Source organism: Pimephales promelas, chromosome 1 (genome assembly GCF_988280905.1).
Source record: "Pimephales promelas chromosome 1, fPimPro1.hap1.1, whole genome shotgun sequence".
NCBI classification, from domain to species: domain Eukaryota; kingdom Metazoa; phylum Chordata; class Actinopteri; order Cypriniformes; family Leuciscidae; genus Pimephales; species Pimephales promelas.
Window position 1 is genome coordinate 28,458,421 of NC_142769.1, and position 19,927 is coordinate 28,478,347.

General features: G+C 38.7%; 1 protein-coding gene across 15 annotated transcripts in view; it reads right to left on the reverse strand.

Annotated features, from left to right (window-relative positions):
• scrib (scribble planar cell polarity protein) overlaps positions 1 to 19,927 on the reverse strand; it is a 125,218-nt gene that overhangs the window by 53,430 nt on the left and 51,861 nt on the right. For 13 of the 15 annotated variants that reach the window (XM_089129386.1, XM_089129393.1, XM_039688555.2 and 10 more), the window contains exons 12-15: positions 18,776 to 18,906; positions 18,551 to 18,679; positions 16,397 to 16,573; positions 15,757 to 16,167 (exon numbers count right to left, since the gene is read on the reverse strand). In XM_089129386.1, the coding sequence (XP_088985512.1) occupies positions 15,757 to 16,167; positions 16,397 to 16,573; positions 18,551 to 18,679; positions 18,776 to 18,906 (848 nt within the window). The remainder of the gene's footprint in view (positions 1 to 15,756; positions 16,168 to 16,396; positions 16,574 to 18,550; positions 18,680 to 18,775; positions 18,907 to 19,927) is intronic. The other 2 variants (XM_089129385.1, XM_039688559.2) reach the window with 1 other exon arrangement.

The window sequence follows — 19,927 nt, forward strand, 5'->3', positions numbered from 1 at the left end:
ACTGACTATTGTGCGCGCACGCGAGACGCCGGCGCGCGATTACGTGGGAATTTTTCCTCAGCAGTGGAAACAGGAATAGCCTACTCTTATTTATGGTCATAGATAAGACAAGAGTGCATCATCCGAAACGGTAAAGTGTCCATTTTTTTTATTTGTGTATAGGCTACATTATAAATGACTACAAAATGTCTTGCCTTTTAAAAATACAGAAAACAACCGGATGCGGGTTCATGCCGTCTCTCTGTCTTCTTCTGGCGCACGTCGCGCAAAATCAATAGCGAATAGCCTAGTCTACTTGACGCACAGACATAGATTATCTATCTATAGAAAACTTAAGTGTTTAATTTGTATTCTTTGATGTTAAATGCATTATAAGTAACTTAGGAATAAACAGCATGTTTTCAGATGATAAAGAAAACATGACTCATAGCACGGAAAAAAACGTTAGGTTGTTATAAATTATTTCGCGGACCCCCTGGCATTAGCTCACGGACCCCACTTTGAGAACCACTGGGCTAAACTGTTTTTATAGATAAAACTATTTACATTCGGCAGTCATGAAAACAAATCTCAGATAACGGTTGACTATAGGTAACAATGTGTAATTTTGCGCCGGAGTTCTCCTTTAACTTACATTAGCTAGCTAACTACGAACGAGCTAACCAGATAACATTAACAAATTGACAAGCACTTACTGGGCAGAATATGGCTCTTCAAATGACGGACGAAATTGGAGGTTGTCATCTGACTGTCCGCGATCTTAACGTTGCATGTCTTGCAAAGCGCTGTTCTTTTGCCATCTTGTTGTAAGAAATTCTTGAATCCAAAAGCGACGACGACCCTCGTTATCCCTCCGGCTGACATGTTGATGTGATCTGATGTAAGTGGGCGTGGTGTGCGCGTAAGGTATGAGAGGGCATGACTGATGATCTCTGATCCAGTCATGACAGCGCTATTCTCAGCCTGCGCTCCAGCTGGATCAACTTTATTTTTTTTTTTTTACATAATTTATATATTTTATATTCAAACTGAAAACATGATGTGATTAACACTCAAGTCATATTATTACATGCAAGTGTGTTTGATTTATGGACCAAAATTTCAGATCAAGTTTATGGACCAAGTTAATTTAATTAATAAACTAATTATATAAAACTATTAATGCACTGGTTATATGCCTTTACTTATAAAAAATAAAACACTTTTTTAAAAAATACCAGGCTTAAGGCATTTATTTTTTATGCAGGCCATACACACAGGAGTGAAATGGTTAAGACCCCTCCCCCTACAAACACACACACATATACACAGACAGGCAAAGACAGAGAGCAAGACCACAGATTGAGCAAGACCACATTCAAACAAACATATCTCACTTTCTGTGGGTCCTAGCTAATGAGTGTCAATTAGAAAGTTGTCCGGCTCGAGGAGTACAATATACATACCGATTTTTGTAACTGTAGATAAAACTAACAACCCCACTTTTGTCAAAAGGTGGCGCTACTGAGCCCTCACCACGCCCGTTTCTGAAACTTTACACGTGTCTACTGGCTATTAAATGTGATGTGTCTGTCGAGTTTCATGCAATTTCAAGCATGCTAAGGGTCTCAAAAGCATCCTAAAAGAATGGTAACGTTTGATGCGTCGCCACGGCAACAGTTTCAAAGATATCAAGAATCCATTCACAGGTCTACATCTGCCGTATGTTTACATTATACAGATGACGTTTGAAGCAAATCGGGTAAAAATAAAAGGGTGATATCAAAGCATTTTGAAAGTGACACACTTCCTGCTGCCAGTTGGTGGCGCTATAACTTTGACTCACAATAGTCACATCCATGTGATCGTCCTCTTACAGCGAACACACTGCTGAAGTTTCATCAAGATCAGTTAATGTATGCTGAAGTTATAACACACTTCCTGGTTCACGTTTCTCGCCATGATTTCGTTTCCTCGCCACGGCCAAACCGTTCGAGATATCAAAAATCCCCTCGCAAACTTTCATCCTCAATGTCTTGACTTCATGCTGACCGAGTTTTGTCGAATATGGATCAAAGCTCTAGGAGGAGTATTTAACATTCCATTGCGAGCGTTTTACAAACAAACCTCAATAGCCGACTTCCTGTTGGGCTGGGGTAAAAAGTAAAAGCGCGAGGTATAGATGAAACGATGAGATCAACATGTGCACAGAGTTTCATATTATTACATACAAACGTGTTTGAGTTATGGACCGAGTGTTCGGACCCCGTTCCAGGGGGCGCTGACGAGCCGCCCTGCCACGCCCGGGTACCAGCTTCAGCCCGGCTCTGATGGCCGCGGGTTCTGACCCGTGTGCAAAGTTTCAAGAGTTTTCGAGCACGTTAAGGGCCCCAAAAATGCCCAAAAGGTTACAAAATAATAATAATAAATAATCCTTAGGAAAACAATAGGGCCTTCGCCCTTTCAGGGCTTGGGCCCTAAATATAGCTGCGAGCAGCGATGGCGGGCCCAAGCCGGTGGCACCGCAACCCCGGTTCCTTTAGTTACCTAAAGGCACCCGGGTAGCGGTGCCGAAGGCTTTGGCCCTTTTATGATTAAATGTTAAAACGGCTTGCCATACTCTGTCATTTCGACTAGTCACAATTATGTTACAGATGTCTTAAATGATAATACAAACTATCCAAAATGTAATTACGAATAGACAGAAAGACGTTGTTGATATCTACAATGTTAATTCCGGACAGGCAAACTTAGCTTTTAAATGTTAAAAGGGCTTGCCATACAGGGACGTAGGCTCAGAGAGAGGCTCACCATATTCAAACCAAAATATCTGACTTCCTCTTGGTCCGAGCTAATGACTATGTATTAGAAAGTTGTCCGGCTTGAGGAGTACAATGTATATACCGATTTTTGTAACTGTAGATAAAACTAACAACCCCACTTTTGTCAAAAGGTGGCGCTATTTAGTCCTTGCACATTGCCCGTTTCTGAAACTTTGCACGTCTACTGGCTAATAAATGTGATGTATCTGTTGAGTTTCAAGCAATTTCAATTTCAATTTGACTGTTGAAAAGAAGTGCGCCGATTAGATACTCAGGATCGGTATCGGCTCTGACACTGCCATCTTTGACGAGGCTGATTCAAATTCTATATTGTGCATATACTATTCTGTTAGGCACAAAGGCACAAAAACTTTCTAAAGTACCATAAAGTTTTTGTGTACTGTATTATTAGTGTTCTGAAGCTATTATGTGATATAGAAATTAATATTTAAGTCATTAAATTCAAGAACACAAACTTTTCCCTCTCTGCGCCTGTCAGTCATTCTCCATTCAGCATTCAAACAGCACGTCACATTCGGTTACAGTCAATGATGAAACGATCTTCAATGATTCAATGTTAATCCTATTATACTGGATCTTTAAGATAAAGGTCTAAAGGTCTATATTTTCGAATGAAGAAACTTTTTCTTGCTGGACTTTATTGCTGTAACTTAATCGTGTTACTTTCTACCGGGTGTCGGACGCTGTCGGTTAGATCACAACACTAGAGTCAGAGCACTATAATTGTTCTTCACGCACACAGTAACTGAAATTTAAAACCTTTAAAAGAAAAGGCTCAATAAACTATTGCATAGATAGATAATGTATAATACACTGTTCATAAATATGTATTTCCTTTGTGCTTTGAACTTTTCAATACGGACTCAATGCGCTGTAACTTCATGTGGCTTCAAGCACATCATTCTCCGCTCGGGATGCACATAAGTGCTTTGTGCTGCACCGTATTGGAGCCGTAATATCATAATGCAGTGACGTAATGACAGATTATTAATTGCCTTTCAATTATATGTTGCTTTATAGCAGCCATGGCTATATTTTTTTTAATGATTTTTGTTATCTTGTTTTTCATGAATGTATTTTTCAAAAATAAGAGCAATGTGTATTATCTATTATTAATATGGTTTATAATAGCATTTTTGTCATAGATTATGACAAAGTAATCATATGATCCACCAGCGAGGAACCAGCAGAACAGAGTGAACATTCTTTCTGTTTAGTTCAATCCTACTTAATAGGAATTTATTTAAAATGCTCGCTCTACTCCACACCATTAATGTCTTGTGCGGACATCCGTATTTTGACTTTCGGTTTTAAGTAAGCGATTTAAAAGCTCCCAAGTCCCAGCGGAGTCACACGTTGATTAACCGGTGGGAATATACACAATAGGCCTACCTGATATTGAACACAAGAGGGCAGTATAGCACTACGTATGACTCAGATTATTATTTTTTTATGAATTTTACAACAATTCTGGCTGTTTTTGAACGTAAACACAATTCTTAAATGAAAAAAAAGGAAAAATTGGGGAAGTTATAATATTTGTATAATTTAATTTAGAAACAAATGATGTATAATTACATTTTTAGAAGATATGAGGCTTTTAGTGTTTACTTTTTTGACATTACTTTAATCTTTTGCCATAGTTGCACATGTCTATTGGCTAATAAATGTGATGTATCTGTTGAGTTTCAAGCAATTTCAAGCAAGCTAAGAGTCCCAAAAGCATCAAAAAATAATGTTAAAGTTTGTTTCGTTGCCACGGCATTTTGAAAGTGACACACTTCCTGCTGCCAGTTGGTGGCGCTATAACTTTGACTCACAATAGTCACATCCATGTGATCGGTCTCTTACAGCGAAAACACTGCTGAAGTTTCGTCAAGATCAGTTAATGTATGCTGAAGTTATAACACACATCCTGTTCCATGTTTCTCGCCATAATTTCGTTTCCTCGCCACGGCCAAACCGTTCGAGATATCAAAAATCCCGTGGCACTTTTTCATCCTTAATGTCTTGACTTCACGCTGATCGAGTTTCGTCGAATTTGGTTCAGTGCTCTAGGAGCAATAATTTAAATTACATTGCATGTGTTTTAAACACAACCCTAAATAGCCAACTTCCTGTTGGGCTGGGGTAAAAAGTAAGAGTGTGAAGTATATATGAAACGATGAGATCTATATGTGTACCAAGTTTCATATTATTACATGCAAGTGTGTTTGATTTATGGACCAAATTTTCAGACCAAGTTTATTGACCAAGTTAATCTGATTAATAAACTAATTATATAAAACTATTGTCAATTCACTACAATTAAACTAGTTATATGCCTTTACTTATAAAAAATAAAAATAAAAACTTATTTAAAAAATACCAGGCTTGAGAAATGTATTTTCTTTATGCAGGTCATACACACAGCAGTGAAATGGTTAAGCCCCCTCCCCCTGCACACACACACACACACAGACAGCCAGCCAGCCAGCCAAAGGCTCAGAGTGGCCATATTCAAACAAAAATATCTGAGTTTCTGTGGGTCCTAGCTAATAAGTGTCAATTAGAAAGTTGTCCGGCTCGAGGAGTACAATATACATACCAATTTTTGTAACTCTAGTTAAAACTAACCACCCCACTTTTGTCAAAAGGTGGCGCTACTGAGCCCTCACCACGCCCGTTTCTGCAACTTTGCACATGTCTACTGGCTAATAAATGTGATGTGTCTGTCGAGTTTCATGCAATTTGAAGCATGCTAAGGGTCTCAAAAGCATCCTAAAAGCATCCTAAAAGAAGGGCAAAGTTTGATGCGTCGCCACGGCAACAGTTTCAAAGATATCAAGAATCCATTCACAGGTCTACATCTGCCGTATGTTTACATTATACAGATGAAGTTTGAAGCAAATCGGGTAAAAATAAAAGGGTGATTTCAAAGCATTTTGAAAGTGACACACTTCCTGCTGCCAGTTGGTGGCGCTATAACTTTTACTCACAATAGTCACATCCATGTGATCGTCCTCTTACAGCGAGCACACTGCTGAAGTTTCATCAAGATCAGTTAATGTATGCTGAAGTTATAACACACTTCCTGTTTCACGTTTCTCGCCATGATTTCGTTTCCTCGCCACGGACAAACCGTTCGAGATATCAAAAATCCCCTCGCAAACTTTCATCCTCAATGTCTTGACTTCACGCTGACCGAGTTTCGTCGAATGTGGATCAAAGCTCTAGGAGGAGTATTTCAAATACCATTGCGAGCGTTTTACAAACAAACCTCAATAGCCGACTTCCTGTTGGGCTGGGGTAAAAAGTAAGAGCGCGAGGTATAGATGAAACGATGAGATCAACATGTGTACCGAGTTTCATATTATTACATGCAAGCGTGTTTGAGTTATGGACCGAGTGTTCGGACCCCGTTCCAGGGGGCGCTGACGAGCCCCCCTGCCACGCCCAGGTACCAGCTTCAGCCCGGCTCTGATGGCCGCGGGTTCTGACCCGTGTGCAAAGTTTCAAGAGTTTTCGAGCACGTTAAGGGCCCCAAAAGTGCCCAAAAGGTAGTAAAATAATAATTATTATAATAATAATAGAGAAGAATATAGCTGCGAGCAGCGATGGCGGGCCCAAGCCGGTGGCACCGCAACCCCGGTTCCTTTAGTTACCTAAAGGCACCCGGGTAGCGGTGCCGAAGGCTTTGGCCCTTTTATGATTAAATGTTAAAACGGCTTGCCATACTCTGTCATTTCGACTAGTCACAATTATGTTACAGATGTCTTAAATGATAATACAAACTATCCAAAATGTAATTACGAATAGACAGAAAGACGTTGTTGATATCTACAATGTTAATTCCGGACAGGCAAACTTAGCTTTTAAATGTTAAAAGGGCTTGCCATACAGGGACGTAGGCTCAGAGAGAGGCTCACCATATTCAAACCAAAATATCTGACTTCCTCTTGGTCCGAGCTAATGACTATGTATTAGAAAGTTGTCCGGCTTGAGGAGTACAATGTATATACCGATTTTTGTAACTGTAGATAAAACTAACAACCCCACTTTTGTCAAAAGGTGGCGCTATTTAGTCCTTGCACATTGCCCGTTTCTGAAACTTTGCACGTCTACTGGCTAATAAATGTGATGTATCTGTTGAGTTTCAAGCAATTTCAATTTCAATTTGACTGTTGAAAAGAAGTGCGCCGATTAGATACTCAGGATCGGTATCGGCTCTGACACTGCCATCTTTGACGAGGCTGATTCAAATTCTATATTGTGCATATACTATTCTGTTAGGCACAAAGGCACAAAAACTTTCTAAAGTACCATAAAGTTTTTGTGTACTGTATTATTAGTGTTCTGAAGCTATTATGTGATATAGAAATTAATATTTAAGTCATTAAATTCAAGAACACAAACTTTTCCCTCTCTGCGCCTGTCAGTCATTCTCCATTCAGCATTCAAACAGCACGTCACATTCGGTTACAGTCAATGATGAAACGATCTTCAATGATTCAATGTTAATCCTATTATACTGGATCTTTAAGATAAAGGTCTAAAGGTCTATATTTTCGAATGAAGAAACTTTTTCTTGCTGGACTTTATTGCTGTAACTTAATCGTGTTACTTTCTACCGGGTGTCGGACGCTGTCGGTTAGATCACAACACTAGAGTCAGAGCACTATAATTGTTCTTCACGCACACAGTAACTGAAATTTAAAACCTTTAAAAGAAAAGGCTCAATAAACTATTGCATAGATAGATAATGTATAATACACTGTTCATAAATATGTATTTCCTTTGTGCTTTGAACTTTTCAATACGGACTCAATGCGCTGTAACTTCATGTGGCTTCAAGCACATCATTCTCCGCTCGGGATGCACATAAGTGCTTTGTGCTGCACCGTATTGGAGCCGTAATATCATAATGCAGTGACGTAATGACAGATTATTAATTGCCTTTCAATTATATGTTGCTTTATAGCAGCCATGGCTATATTTTTTTTAATGATTTTTGTTATCTTGTTTTTCATGAATGTATTTTTCAAAAATAAGAGCAATGTGTATTATCTATTATTAATATGGTTTATAATAGCATTTTTGTCATAGATTATGACAAAGTAATCATATGATCCACCAGCGAGGAACCAGCAGAACAGAGTGAACATTCTTTCTGTTTAGTTCAATCCTACTTAATAGGAATTTATTTAAAATGCTCGCTCTACTCCACACCATTAATGTCTTGTGCGGACATCCGTATTTTGACTTTCGGTTTTAAGTAAGCGATTTAAAAGCTCCCAAGTCCCAGCGGAGTCACACGTTGATTAACCGGTGGGAATATACACAATAGGCCTACCTGATATTGAACACAAGAGGGCAGTATAGCACTACGTATGACTCAGATTATTATTTTTTTATGAATTTTACAACAATTCTGGCTGTTTTTGAACGTAAACACAATTCTTAAATGAAAAAAAAGGAAAAATTGGGGAAGTTATAATATTTGTATAATTTAATTTAGAAACAAATGATGTATAATTACATTTTTAGAAGATATGAGGCTTTTAGTGTTTACTTTTTTGACATTACTTTAATCTTTTGCCATAGTTGCACATGTCTATTGGCTAATAAATGTGATGTATCTGTTGAGTTTCAAGCAATTTCAAGCAAGCTAAGAGTCCCAAAAGCATCAAAAAATAATGTTAAAGTTTGTTTCGTTGCCACGGCATTTTGAAAGTGACACACTTCCTGCTGCCAGTTGGTGGCGCTATAACTTTGACTCACAATAGTCACATCCATGTGATCGGTCTCTTACAGCGAAAACACTGCTGAAGTTTCGTCAAGATCAGTTAATGTATGCTGAAGTTATAACACACATCCTGTTCCATGTTTCTCGCCATAATTTCGTTTCCTCGCCACGGCCAAACCGTTCGAGATATCAAAAATCCCGTGGCACTTTTTCATCCTTAATGTCTTGACTTCACGCTGATCGAGTTTCGTCGAATTTGGTTCAGTGCTCTAGGAGCAATAATTTAAATTACATTGCATGTGTTTTAAACACAACCCTAAATAGCCAACTTCCTGTTGGGCTGGGGTAAAAAGTAAGAGTGTGAAGTATATATGAAACGATGAGATCTATATGTGTACCAAGTTTCATATTATTACATGCAAGTGTGTTTGATTTATGGACCAAATTTTCAGACCAAGTTTATTGACCAAGTTAATCTGATTAATAAACTAATTATATAAAACTATTGTCAATTCACTACAATTAAACTAGTTATATGCCTTTACTTATAAAAAATAAAAATAAAAACTTATTTAAAAAATACCAGGCTTGAGAAATGTATTTTCTTTATGCAGGTCATACACACAGCAGTGAAATGGTTAAGCCCCCTCCCCCTGCACACACACACACACACAGACAGCCAGCCAGCCAGCCAAAGGCTCAGAGTGGCCATATTCAAACAAAAATATCTGAGTTTCTGTGGGTCCTAGCTAATAAGTGTCAATTAGAAAGTTGTCCGGCTCGAGGAGTACAATATACATACCAATTTTTGTAACTCTAGTTAAAACTAACCACCCCACTTTTGTCAAAAGGTGGCGCTACTGAGCCCTCACCACGCCCGTTTCTGCAACTTTGCACATGTCTACTGGCTAATAAATGTGATGTGTCTGTCGAGTTTCATGCAATTTGAAGCATGCTAAGGGTCTCAAAAGCATCCTAAAAGCATCCTAAAAGAAGGGCAAAGTTTGATGCGTCGCCACGGCAACAGTTTCAAAGATATCAAGAATCCATTCACAGGTCTACATCTGCCGTATGTTTACATTATACAGATGAAGTTTGAAGCAAATCGGGTAAAAATAAAAGGGTGATTTCAAAGCATTTTGAAAGTGACACACTTCCTGCTGCCAGTTGGTGGCGCTATAACTTTTACTCACAATAGTCACATCCATGTGATCGTCCTCTTACAGCGAGCACACTGCTGAAGTTTCATCAAGATCAGTTAATGTATGCTGAAGTTATAACACACTTCCTGTTTCACGTTTCTCGCCATGATTTCGTTTCCTCGCCACGGACAAACCGTTCGAGATATCAAAAATCCCCTCGCAAACTTTCATCCTCAATGTCTTGACTTCACGCTGACCGAGTTTCGTCGAATGTGGATCAAAGCTCTAGGAGGAGTATTTCAAATACCATTGCGAGCGTTTTACAAACAAACCTCAATAGCCGACTTCCTGTTGGGCTGGGGTAAAAAGTAAGAGCGCGAGGTATAGATGAAACGATGAGATCAACATGTGTACCGAGTTTCATATTATTACATGCAAGCGTGTTTGAGTTATGGACCGAGTGTTCGGACCCCGTTCCAGGGGGCGCTGACGAGCCCCCCTGCCACGCCCAGGTACCAGCTTCAGCCCGGCTCTGATGGCCGCGGGTTCTGACCCGTGTGCAAAGTTTCAAGAGTTTTCGAGCACGTTAAGGGCCCCAAAAGTGCCCAAAAGGTAGTAAAATAATAATTATTATAATAATAATAGAGAAGAATATAGCTGCGAGCAGCGATGGCGGGCCCAAGCCGGTGGCACCGCAACCCCGGTTCCTTTAGTTACCTAAAGGCACCCGGGTAGCGGTGCCGAAGGCTTTGGCCCTTTTATGATTAAATGTTAAAACGGCTTGCCATACTCTGTCATTTCGACTAGTCACAATTATGTTACAGATGTCTTAAATGATAATACAAACTATCCAAAATGTAATTACGAATAGACAGAAAGACGTTGTTGATATCTACAATGTTAATTCCGGACAGGCAAACTTAGCTTTTAAATGTTAAAAGGGCTTGCCATACAGGGACGTAGGCTCAGAGAGAGGCTCACCATATTCAAACCAAAATATCTGACTTCCTCTTGGTCCGAGCTAATGACTATGTATTAGAAAGTTGTCCGGCTTGAGGAGTACAATGTATATACCGATTTTTGTAACTGTAGATAAAACTAACAACCCCACTTTTGTCAAAAGGTGGCGCTATTTAGTCCTTGCACATTGCCCGTTTCTGAAACTTTGCACGTCTACTGGCTAATAAATGTGATGTATCTGTTGAGTTTCAAGCAATTTCAATTTCAATTTGACTGTTGAAAAGAAGTGCGCCGATTAGATACTCAGGATCGGTATCGGCTCTGACACTGCCATCTTTGACGAGGCTGATTCAAATTCTATATTGTGCATATACTATTCTGTTAGGCACAAAGGCACAAAAACTTTCTAAAGTACCATAAAGTTTTTGTGTACTGTATTATTAGTGTTCTGAAGCTATTATGTGATATAGAAATTAATATTTAAGTCATTAAATTCAAGAACACAAACTTTTCCCTCTCTGCGCCTGTCAGTCATTCTCCATTCAGCATTCAAACAGCACGTCACATTCGGTTACAGTCAATGATGAAACGATCTTCAATGATTCAATGTTAATCCTATTATACTGGATCTTTAAGATAAAGGTCTAAAGGTCTATATTTTCGAATGAAGAAACTTTTTCTTGCTGGACTTTATTGCTGTAACTTAATCGTGTTACTTTCTACCGGGTGTCGGACGCTGTCGGTTAGATCACAACACTAGAGTCAGAGCACTATAATTGTTCTTCACGCACACAGTAACTGAAATTTAAAACCTTTAAAAGAAAAGGCTCAATAAACTATTGCATAGATAGATAATGTATAATACACTGTTCATAAATATGTATTTCCTTTGTGCTTTGAACTTTTCAATACGGACTCAATGCGCTGTAACTTCATGTGGCTTCAAGCACATCATTCTCCGCTCGGGATGCACATAAGTGCTTTGTGCTGCACCGTATTGGAGCCGTAATATCATAATGCAGTGACGTAATGACAGATTATTAATTGCCTTTCAATTATATGTTGCTTTATAGCAGCCATGGCTATATTTTTTTTAATGATTTTTGTTATCTTGTTTTTCATGAATGTATTTTTCAAAAATAAGAGCAATGTGTATTATCTATTATTAATATGGTTTATAATAGCATTTTTGTCATAGATTATGACAAAGTAATCATATGATCCACCAGCGAGGAACCAGCAGAACAGAGTGAACATTCTTTCTGTTTAGTTCAATCCTACTTAATAGGAATTTATTTAAAATGCTCGCTCTACTCCACACCATTAATGTCTTGTGCGGACATCCGTATTTTGACTTTCGGTTTTAAGTAAGCGATTTAAAAGCTCCCAAGTCCCAGCGGAGTCACACGTTGATTAACCGGTGGGAATATACACAATAGGCCTACCTGATATTGAACACAAGAGGGCAGTATAGCACTACGTATGACTCAGATTATTATTTTTTTATGAATTTTACAACAATTCTGGCTGTTTTTGAACGTAAACACAATTCTTAAATGAAAAAAAAGGAAAAATTGGGGAAGTTATAATATTTGTATAATTTAATTTAGAAACAAATGATGTATAATTACATTTTTAGAAGATATGAGGCTTTTAGTGTTTACTTTTTTGACATTACTTTAATCTTTTGCCATAGTTGCACATGTCTATTGGCTAATAAATGTGATGTATCTGTTGAGTTTCAAGCAATTTCAAGCAAGCTAAGAGTCCCAAAAGCATCAAAAAATAATGTTAAAGTTTGTTTCGTTGCCACGGCATTTTGAAAGTGACACACTTCCTGCTGCCAGTTGGTGGCGCTATAACTTTGACTCACAATAGTCACATCCATGTGATCGGTCTCTTACAGCGAAAACACTGCTGAAGTTTCGTCAAGATCAGTTAATGTATGCTGAAGTTATAACACACATCCTGTTCCATGTTTCTCGCCATAATTTCGTTTCCTCGCCACGGCCAAACCGTTCGAGATATCAAAAATCCCGTGGCACTTTTTCATCCTTAATGTCTTGACTTCACGCTGATCGAGTTTCGTCGAATTTGGTTCAGTGCTCTAGGAGCAATAATTTAAATTACATTGCATGTGTTTTAAACACAACCCTAAATAGCCAACTTCCTGTTGGGCTGGGGTAAAAAGTAAGAGTGTGAAGTATATATGAAACGATGAGATCTATATGTGTACCAAGTTTCATATTATTACATGCAAGTGTGTTTGATTTATGGACCAAATTTTCAGACCAAGTTTATTGACCAAGTTAATCTGATTAATAAACTAATTATATAAAACTATTGTCAATTCACTACAATTAAACTAGTTATATGCCTTTACTTATAAAAAATAAAAATAAAAACTTATTTAAAAAATACCAGGCTTGAGAAATGTATTTTCTTTATGCAGGTCATACACACAGCAGTGAAATGGTTAAGCCCCCTCCCCCTGCACACACACACACACACAGACAGCCAGCCAGCCAGCCAAAGGCTCAGAGTGGCCATATTCAAACAAAAATATCTGAGTTTCTGTGGGTCCTAGCTAATAAGTGTCAATTAGAAAGTTGTCCGGCTCGAGGAGTACAATATACATACCAATTTTTGTAACTCTAGTTAAAACTAACCACCCCACTTTTGTCAAAAGGTGGCGCTACTGAGCCCTCACCACGCCCGTTTCTGCAACTTTGCACATGTCTACTGGCTAATAAATGTGATGTGTCTGTCGAGTTTCATGCAATTTGAAGCATGCTAAGGGTCTCAAAAGCATCCTAAAAGCATCCTAAAAGAAGGGCAAAGTTTGATGCGTCGCCACGGCAACAGTTTCAAAGATATCAAGAATCCATTCACAGGTCTACATCTGCCATATGTTTACATTATACAGATGAAGTTTGAAGCAAATCGGGTAAAAATAAAAGGGTGATTTCAAAGCATTTTGAAAGTGACACACTTCCTGCTGCCAGTTGGTGGCGCTATAACTTTTACTCACAATAGTCACATCCATGTGATCGTCCTCTTACAGCGAGCACACTGCTGAAGTTTCATCAAGATCAGTTAATGTATGCTGAAGTTATAACACACTTCCTGTTTCACGTTTCTCGCCATGATTTCGTTTCCTCGCCACGGACAAACCGTTCGAGATATCAAAAATCCCCTCGCAAACTTTCATCCTCAATGTCTTGACTTCACGCTGACCGAGTTTCGTCGAATGTGGATCAAAGCTCTAGGAGGAGTATTTCAAATACCATTGCGAGCGTTTTACAAACAAACCTCAATAGCCGACTTCCTGTTGGGCTGGGGTAAAAAGTAAGAGCGCGAGGTATAGATGAAACGATGAGATCAACATGTGTACCGAGTTTCATATTATTACATGCAAGCGTGTTTGAGTTATGGACCGAGTGTTCGGACCCCGTTCCAGGGGGCGCTGACGAGCCCCCCTGCCACGCCCAGGTACCAGCTTCAGCCCGGCTCTGATGGCCGCGGGTTCTGACCCGTGTGCAAAGTTTCAAGAGTTTTCGAGCACGTTAAGGGCCCCAAAAGTGCCCAAAAGGTAGTAAAATAATAATTATTATAATAATAATAGAGAAGAAAAATAATCGCAAGGAAAACAATAGGGCCTTCGCCCTTTCAGGGCTTGGGCCCTAAAAAATAATCGCAAGGAAAACAATAGGGCCTTCGCCCTTTCAGGGCTTGGGCCCTAATTATAATAATAATAGAGAAGAAAAATAATCGCAAGGAAAACAATAGGGCCTTCGCCCTTTCAGGGCTTGGGCCCTAATAATAATAATCGTTAGGAAAACAATAGGGCCTTCGCCCTTTCAGGGCTTGGGCCCTAAAAAAAACCTTGGATGGAAACCTGGCTAATGAATAATTGCAACACATTCTGTAGCATGTTTGAATGAAATGCATGAAATAAGTCTCTCGTCATTTCTTGAAATTTGCTTCCAGAAAAACTCTTAACGGGCTCAAAACAATCTTTGTAGAATGATAACTAATAAAAAAATAAATAAAAAAAATCTGTTTTCCATTGAAGTGAAGGAATAATTTAAAATGATCAGCACATAGAAAGTTTTGGAAGGATGGGCAAAAGCAGCAGCGTGCACTGATTCCCGCAGGCAGCAGTGACAGCAAATGATGATAAGAAGCAAGAGCAGTGCTCAATAGGGTGGAGTCAAGCTGTGGAGGAGGAGCTTAACAGACAAAGGATGGGGCAAAACAAGGAGTAGCTTTTTCATTTGAGGTTTTCTCCTTTAAATCAGACCAGGGGCAGATGTCATTAAAACACATAAAACAAGCATTTAACATTCAGGCAAAATAGTCTATGATATTCCTGGTATACTTTTTGCATGCTGCCAATGTCCATTCCAATGACATGATGCCTCTAATACAGATAAAATGGATGAAATTGCTGCATAAGTGCATATGAAAAAAATATATATATTTATACAGTGGGGTCCAAAAGCGTGAGACTACAAAAGAAAATCTGAGTTTTAGACTTGAGTGCTGCTGACATTAAAGCAAAAAGCACACAAACCAAAGACAATGTCTTTGAAATGTTCTGATAATTTTTCATTGTTCACTACCACATAAAAGTTTGAAGAGTAACAGCTGCTGTGAATTCAGCTTTGCCATCACAGGAATAATTTGGTTTGAAATATTTTATAATATATTAAATTATAACAATGTTTTACAAAATTACTGTATTTACAGCCTTGTTAACCATAAATGACTTCTTTCAAAAACATTACAAAATCTTACTGACCTTAAAGTTTTGAACAGTAGTATAACTCAAATTGCTCTGCTGAGAATATAATTTGAATTTACTGTATGAAATTAGAAACATGTAAAAGGGACACATTTACACTAGTGGTCTCAGGATTTTGTCACTGTATTTTGTACATCTTGGGCTGAAACAATTCTCCCTCTGCGATCATGTGTGAGCATGTTATTATTAAACACCTCAACTGCAAAAAAAATCTAAGGCAATATAAATCGAGTTCACCAGCAACCTGTCTATATACTTTCAATGAGGTGACCGACTCCTCTAGAAGTGAGCCCTTCTTACCTTCACTGGCTGCAGGGATGAGTTCATCTGACTCAGCCTGCTGTCTTCTAGCTCAGCGGTTTCTAGTCTGTGCTGGAATGGAGTATTGACTATTACTCCTCCCTCATCCTCTTCATCTTCCTCCTCCACATCATCATCCCTTTCATCCTCAGGGGTGTGAGCAGTAGGTGACAGGCCGTCATGACTGAAGCCTTGCAGGAGGGCGGCGACAGTCTCAGGTTTGGGCAACTTGGTGATCTTGAAGTGCTTTTTGTAGTGTGGTGTGTCTTTACGTATGAGCCGCTGTTTCTCGGCAGGTAAAGGTGGTGTTCGGGAGTCCTCATAGCTCCTTTCAGCATCATCTTCTTCATTCTCATCTTCCTCATCATCACCGCCACGAATGATGGGCTCTTCAGCAAAGTGCACAGTAGGCTGCGAATAAAAAAAAATAAAAATAAAAATACTGTGAAAATGGTTCACTAACTTGCCAATGCAGTGACTGGATTATTATTGCTCACCATCAAGGAAAAAAACTAAATCTTTTACAGAAGGAATTAACTGCAATGTTTTTACACAAACCTAAACATAAGTAGTTTGCAACAGAGTTCAGAGATAACATACCCAACCATTTACATACATGAACAATAATGGAGCAGCTCACCTCAGAATACTCCACCTCCATCTCATCCAGCTCCTCCTCCTCTCGACACTGTCCATCATTAAGCTCCATCCCTGTACTGTTTATAACCCGCTTCTCATCCTGAGAAGTGGCCGAGGCGGTACTACTGGATGCCTGAGAATCATGACTTTGATTGGACAGCCCACTCAACCGTTTCTCCTGTAAAAAACCATCAAACATCAATAGGAATAACAGGGCAGTTAAATAATTATTTAACAATTATATTTAAATAATAATAAGTCAACAGTTTGCATTTAATATGAAATTCAAATCTATTTAAATTATATTTAAATTATACAAATATTTTAAATAAAACAATTTATTAATAATAATAATAATAATAAAGCCGTAAGCGATAATCATAAAGGGTCCAAGCACCAATGGCTCATGTGAACAATTAGGTAACAAATGAAAAATAGTTTGTGAACCTTTTAGAATTTTCTATATTTCTGCATATGACCCAAAACATCATCAGATTTTCACACAAGTCCAAAAAATGAAGAGTTCAGATGCAAAAGCCTCTAAGTGCCATTTTAAATTTTCTTCTATAATGATAATTTTTATCAAGCTTGTATATTTAAGTTCAGTAATTTCACTTAAATTGCAATGAAGATTACCTATTAATTGTAATTTAAGTGAAATTATTGAACTTAAATATACAAGCTTGATAAAAAATTATCATTCTAGAAGAAAATTTCAAATGGCACTTAGAGGCTTTTGCATCTGAACTCTTCAAATAGACAATCAAACAAATGAGACAAAATTCTATACTTGATCATTCATTTATTCAGGAAAATGATCCAATATTACATATCTGTAAGTGGCAAAAGTAAGCGAAGCTCTAGGATTAGCATTTAATTTGAAGGTGGAATTAGTCTCCACCTGTTCCGAGATGTTTCCAATCAATGGGATGACAATCACGTGTCATTGGGTAACTTCAAAGCAACTCAAGGCCTAATCACATTGGCTAAAGGTCATGAGTCCACCAATCCGTTAGTGTGAAAGAGCCAACAACGCATCAAAGACAGCTCGCAGACAGCTCGCAGACAGGTCACCGAGCTCAGAAAAATATCTAGCCTGCTAGATATCTCGAGCAGTCGCGCGACTCAATCTCAGTGATGTCATGAGTACAGCCAATCATAGCAACGCATGGGTTGAGGACACCAGGTAAATCTTACTTTTTCTTTTTTGCATTTTTTTTCTCAGAGCAGATCGTCGAGCAAACAGTGTGCAGCACTAGTTTCTGTCTGACGTCCATATTCGCGTGTTATGTTCTTCTCTGTAGTTTCGCGTCATTTCTGGTTCGTTTTATTGCGTGGTTTTTCGTTACAAAACATGGTTTCTAGACCAGATAGAATCGTGTTGTTGTCAACTCGTTATTTGTTTGATTATTTTCAGGATTTAGACCGTACTATAGTACTGAAACAGCTCTCATTGAGTCACAAATGATATGCTCTTATCATCCGATCGTGGTTGTATCTCTATGCAGTGCGTTGTTAACTCGTGTAGTGAGTTACCTCCTGTTGTGGATCAATCACGTTGTGTTGTGTGGTGTGAACAGCTAAACAACTTGAACACTCGTGATTTCACTGAGAGCAAGTCATGTAATGTGAACTGCACAGTTCAGCCCAACATTTTAAAATCATGTAGTGTGAACTAGGCTTAAAAGAACATTGCTGCCCATCTGCAGTTTGCTAAAGGTCATGTCATCAAGCCAGAGGGCTATAGGAAAAATGTTTCCTTGACGGATGAGACCAAAATAGGACAATGAGAAGCGTTATGTTTGGAGAAAAAAAACCATAGCGCTTCTCATTGTTCTATTTTGGTCTCATCCGTCCAGGAAACATTTTTCCAATAGTGCCAAACAGTGCTCCCTGAAACATGGTGGTGGCAGTTTCATGGTCTGGGCCTGTTTTGCTGCATTTGGACGATTTGCCATCATGGAACAATGATTTCTGATTTATACCAGTGAATTCTAAAGGAAAATGTCAAGAAATCTGTCCATGAACTGAATCTGAGAAAGTGGGTCACACTACAAAGACAATAAACAAACCAACACACAAGTCGTTCTACAAAAGTGTTGTGCAGGACTGATCAGCAGTAACCAGAAACATTTAGACCTTTGTTTGCTTTTACCTCAGAGTCCGGGGACTCCAGATCCTCATCTGGTTTGGCTGTGTAAGCCTCATTTCTTCTGGCTTCAATGACATTCTTCATCACCTTTAACTCACTAGGATGTGGTGTGGCTCTCCTCTGAAGACCCTGCTGGTTCACATATACAGAGAATTAGCACATGCACACAATTTCATGTAAACAGCTGTTCAGAAATTATAAACATCATGTACACATTTCCACACTCACCCTCCTCTCTTCCGCTGTCTCCTCATCTTCCTCTTCGTGTTTGGAGTCATCCCGGAACTGAATGACTGATACCCTGTTCAAATTAGTGTCTGTGGGCCAGGTTTCATCAACGCTCCTCTCCAACAGATTCTCTGCAAATAATATTACAAAATATTATGTGATGTGTTCATGGATTAACTATGCATGTAGTCTCAGCTTCAGACAGCATGACCATGGATGACGGAAGTCCTTTTACTGACATCCAATGCGCTTTTTCAAACAAGTACTTCCTGTTGTAATCTGATTACTGTAGTTTCAATTAAAAATGCCTGGAACCTGACCGGTATTCAACCTACGAAATAAGCTACGTCTGCTCCTGCCCAAGCGAACAGTTCTTGGCTAGAATAAGGTGCAATGTGGGCTAGGCACTTTAGTCATGCTGTTTAGTTAAAGATCTGACTATGTGAAGCTACTATAGTGCCGTTTAAAGGCAAAAGACAATAACTTTGTGTTTGGTCGAAAAATTTGTAATTGATATTTTAGGCACATTCAAGACCTCCTTTATCATGTGGATAAGCGTCTTTAGTCAACTCCGTTTTTTTTTTCAAGAAAATAATGCATTGTCTTAACCGTAACTTCCAAAAGCCCATGAGAAACCAAGGAACCAAACACCATAACACCAGTTACGGCTCTTTGGCTTTGTTTTAGAACGAGACTTCAATAGATTTCCACGATGCATGAGCGAGAATTGCGATCTCCTTCAACTACTTCAGTTCAGTTCTCGCGCATGCGTCATGGAAATCTATGGAAGTCTCGTTTCAGGCCAACAAGGAAGAAAAGGAATAGTCGAATAAAGTCGTTATTTTTTCGCACAAAAAGTATTCTCGTCGCTTGATAAACTTATAGTTGAGCCACTGTGGTCACATGGAATATTTAAACATTTTCTTCATTGACTTTCTGGGCCGTCAAGTGTCATTCCCTTAGGAGCCAATGTGGTAGTTATACAGCTCTCAAATTTAATAAAAATATCTTCATTTGTGTTCCGAAGATGAACGAAGGTCTTACGGGGTTGGTACAGCATGGGGGTGAGTAATTAATGACTTAATTTTCATTTTTGGGTGAACTAACCCTTTAAGTACGAAGTAATATTAAGCAACTACATGTACCTACTAT